Source organism: Stylophora pistillata, chromosome 2, assembly GCF_964205215.1.
Source record: "Stylophora pistillata chromosome 2, jaStyPist1.2, whole genome shotgun sequence".
Classification (NCBI taxonomy): Eukaryota; Metazoa; Cnidaria; class Anthozoa; order Scleractinia; family Pocilloporidae; genus Stylophora; species Stylophora pistillata.
The window spans coordinates 2,777,201-2,781,337 of NC_142520.1; the positions used below are offsets into that span (position 1 = coordinate 2,777,201).

The following is a 4,137-nucleotide window of genomic DNA, read 5'->3' on the forward strand; positions in this document are numbered from 1 at the left end:
CATTACAAAAAAGGTGTGTTGTTCGTCTTTATCTTTATCTTTCTGATGTACTTGTTGGTCAAATTATTCCACAATAATTATGTAAATTTTACCAAATCGCCTCCACATAAACATCTGTCCCTTCAGGAATTTTCATTTATTTTGTTTCGTCTAATTGAGCCTGGAGAAATGACAAGGTCATAGCCCCTCTTTTTTTCCTGCGTTAATTTCCAGACCTTAAATTTTCAAACCTCTCAATTAAGTGCATTTTGACCTTCGTGGCAAGCACAATGTATTAATTTTTTTGCTTTAAAAATTCATAGCTGAACTTTGCTTTTTTTAGTTCAAAAGAGAGTTTGTTGTTCACCATACTGCCCATCAAAATTGTACCTATCATTTTCAAAAACAGGGCAGATATGCTTTTTTGCGGCCTGCTTCTAAAGAGAAAAATTAATCAAGTTTACAATCCTTACACAGTCACAATAACTGTGTGAACGTCCCCTGTTACAACCCTTCACCATCTCAAAGCTCACAAGTCTCATGCATTGAGCGTGGGACTCACGCAAAAATATTCAATCTTACACTCTCATGCTGAATTTATTATTTCTCGTGCATTAATGAAGATATGATTTTCCTTTTGATGCCTTTGAATTCGTGTCAAACACTTTCCAACTGTAGAAATTCTCAGATAGAGTTACTCTTACACCATTCATTGGTTTAATTACTGTGAGTTGTACATGCCAACCACAGAGCAGAACTCGGAACAGAGTCTCTCCACATACATTCAGAACGAAAAAAAAAAGAACATTTCTCAGCTACTTCATTATTTCTCAATTTTCTGAGGGACCATACAAACCAACTTGAAAACTCTGCTCATTGCTCTCAAACTGCTTAAGTTTGAATATGAGCTATTGACTTAGATTAACCATTAAAGGATCCTGAATATGTTCTAGACTATGTTCATTAAAAATAATTTATCTCATCTCATCTTCCAATTCTGTGACAGATATCCAGTAAAAAGTATCCACAATTGAAAGAGGTTGATGATGTATTAGGAGGAAAAGAGGCCTGGGAAAATGTGGACTCAACAGAAGGTATGTACCCCCCATAATTTAATTTAGTAGTTCTTGATCATAAATTCTGATTGTCTTAACTTTAACTTTAACTTTAGTTAAAGAGGGAAGTGCAAAAACCTGTTACAGTTTTCTAACCTACGGCCCTCGACCCACCCATCCCACCCCAGGGGAGGACATCCATCACAAAGTAATCTCGTGCATGGGAAGTTAACGTCTCCTACCCCTAACAGGACCTCCATTTATTCGTCCCTATCTGAGAAGACTAGAATATCTAACCATTTCTTGATGTTATAGAAAGGTAGCATATTCTTCTCAATTATTTTAAGACCTTGAGTGTTGGTCGGGCTGGGGCTTGAACCCTCGACCTCCCGCACAACAGTCCAGCGCTCTATCCATTGAGCTAACTGGGAGGCGCTCTGCATAAGATCAGTCCTGGAAAGGATTGTTCCTGGTAGGCATGAGTGACGTTTGCAAGGTACTGGAAGAGAGACGTGTCTTGTCCAAGAGTACCTTACAGAGATCTTAAATTAGGTTCAATTGGGATCTTTTGAGCCATACCAACCATATAATGTAATTTATTATTATTATTATTATCATTATTATTATTATTATTATTATTATTATTTAAAACAGAGCGCTGCCCCAAGTGTGAACATGACAGAGCCTACTTCATGCAGATCCAGACTCGGTCTGCTGATGAACCCATGACGACATTCTACAAATGCTGCAAGTGTGGTCATCGTTGGAGGGAGTGACACTAGACATCAGTTTCAGAAGAAAATTATTTTCCAAGTCTATTTAAATTGACATGAAATATCCCCTCCACTCCCAGGAATAATCTGTACAGAGCTCTCAGAAAAAAGAAGCCAGAAACGAAGGGAGTACAAAAAAAAAATGTCAGTGCTTTGCTGACCACCACAAGTGTTGTTTGTGGTTTACCTGCTTTCTTCCATTGACCAAGGGCCTGGAAGTAGCCATCAAAGGAGTGACTGATAAGTGATTTCTGCTCATATTTTCAATACATTTTTGACCCTCTATACCCTAACATCAGTATGCGTATTCTCTGTACTGTTCTCCACACATTTCAAAGAGATGATGACAAGGAGAATTTGTTTAACGATCAACAGCTTCTTTAGTTAGTGATTATTTGCTTTATACTCCTGACCTTAATGTGTGATATTGTAAGGATAATTACATGTAAATCACTCTTAAGTGATAGTAGTGTTTTGTTATGTTTTATGGAAAGAAAATCAACGCTCAGGGCTACCAAGATATTTGGTTTCATCAAATGAGTTGATAAATTTAATGTAAATTGGCCACTGTAAGAGTTTCTAAACCTTATGTTTCAAGCGTTAGCCCTTCCTATTTGCTATGATGAAGGGCTGATGCTTGAATTGTCAGCTTTAGAAACTCTACAATGGACAGTTTACATCGTCAACTTTGTTGATAAAACCAAATTATCTTGCTATACCCCTCCCCCTCCCCCTCCCCCCTCCCCCCTCCCCCTCAACGCAACACCACAGTTTCTTTAGAAACGATTAGATATCAAAATTTTCTTTGTCAATATGAATCATGGTTTAACTATCCTGAACATATTGCATATTGCGTATTGCGTATTGCATCAAAAGCCTCCTTACTGACTGTTCTACAATTCTTTTGATGTTAGTTCAGAGAATTTGGTATTGGATCAACTAATAATCCCCTGATTGATATGTTTCTCAATTCTCATCACTTGCATGTTTGATATTGAATTGACATTGAAGGAGAAATTATCGTGGATGTTAAAGTGTTAAAGAAAACAGCGGGAAAAGGATAACTTAGCACTTTTCGAACACAAAGCTTATTTAGTTAGGGGTATTCTGTAGATTTATAATTTTGTTACGATAGTTAAATATTGAGAACAGTGATCACGCCAATTCACGGGTAACCGTAACTTTTTTGTAATCCAAGGAAATTGACATTATCTCCATCGTGCAAGTGGTTTTGCTTTTATTCGTATCCATCCCTTAATGCAGCATTGTAAACACAATCTATTCCTTGCTAGCTTTCGATCCATTTATCCAATCGTTGATGTCTTTTTCTTTCTGCGGTGATAAGATTCCCTTCCCGCTCGCTGGGAAACACTCAATACCGTTCTGAATAAATAAACAGTCTTGAAGATCAGATTGAGTTCCAAGATTCGGTTGAAATCGTGATTTTCGTGCTGATGTACGTTTACTTGGCGATTTCTGTGCTCGTATAACCGGCATCCGCTTACTCATAGAAGTATGGGGAATGACAGCGCTCGCGTCCGACCCCATTAAAACAGTGGGTGTTGGTACAGGCAATGCTAAAGTATTTCTGTGACTGTACACAGTACAACCATCTTCAATATAAGCAGCTTTTTTAATTGTAAGAGAGGGCACTGCTTGTGATGTGTTCGATTCAGAACTTGTTAGGAGAATGGGCAGTTGAAACGAAGGAGTTTCGTGGGTTCTGCTGATGACACTGGAGTCGCTATGGACATGCCCTCTGACGTTGTTTGCGACATGTTCCACGTTGGACATCCATAAAATAGATTTCAGTTCTCTTGTACTGCGATAGCTGCTCAAAGGTGGTAAAGAGGAATCAATGGCTGAATCTTTTTCAAAACGGAACCAACGATAACCTTTGTTGTAGTCGTAATTCGACATACTAACAATATGATCACCACGAAAGACCTTTTCCCCAATAAAACTTGTTTAAACATTTACTTCCCAGTTTTATGTGCAGCTTTCAGCCCGTAGCATTGATGATTGAATCAACCGCGTACAATACCATTAGAAAAATGTAAGTTCGCAGTACAAATTTTCATGCAAATTCACAGATGTTCGCAGCAAATATCAAATAAATTTGCGTTCAAAGAAGGCCTAGCTTTATCTGCAGTAATTTCAATGACAAAAGGTTGAGAAAAGAGGGCTTAATTTGTTCTCAGTTCTACTATTGAGTACAGGTCTATTGTTTGTGGTGTTCATTTTGTCTGAGATCGTATTGACGTCATGCAGTAATTAAATTTGTTTGCTTTTCGATCGAGGAAAATACCTTGGAGAGCCAGTGAGAACTC

At 38.0% G+C, this 4,137-nt stretch overlaps 2 protein-coding genes across 2 annotated transcripts in view; one reads left to right on the forward strand and one right to left on the reverse strand.

Annotated features, from left to right (window-relative positions):
• LOC148736660 (DNA-directed RNA polymerase III subunit RPC10-like) overlaps positions 1–3,220 on the forward strand; it is a 3,381-nt gene extending 161 nt beyond the window's left edge. Inside the window, exons 1-3 of the mRNA XM_088748445.1 lie at positions 1–13; positions 986–1,073; positions 1,689–3,220. The exon at positions 1–13 is cut by the window's left edge and continues 161 nt beyond it. Coding sequence (XP_088604571.1) covers positions 1–13; positions 986–1,073; positions 1,689–1,810 — 223 coding nt within the window. The 3' untranslated portion in view covers positions 1,811–3,220. The remainder of the gene's footprint in view (positions 14–985; positions 1,074–1,688) is intronic.
• On the reverse strand, positions 3,086–3,746 carry LOC148736661 (uncharacterized). The gene has a single exon (XM_088748444.1). The coding sequence runs from the start codon at positions 3,725–3,727 to the stop codon at positions 3,086–3,088; it is 642 nt and encodes a 213-aa protein (XP_088604570.1). The 5' UTR covers positions 3,728–3,746.
• Between the last annotated feature and the right edge of the window lie 391 nt (positions 3,747–4,137).

Excerpts from the sequence above, each read along its gene's own strand:
- LOC148736661 (XM_088748444.1), bottom strand. The coding sequence starts at position 3,727 with ATGTCGAATTACGACTACAACAAAGGTTATCGTTGGTTCCGTTTTGAA.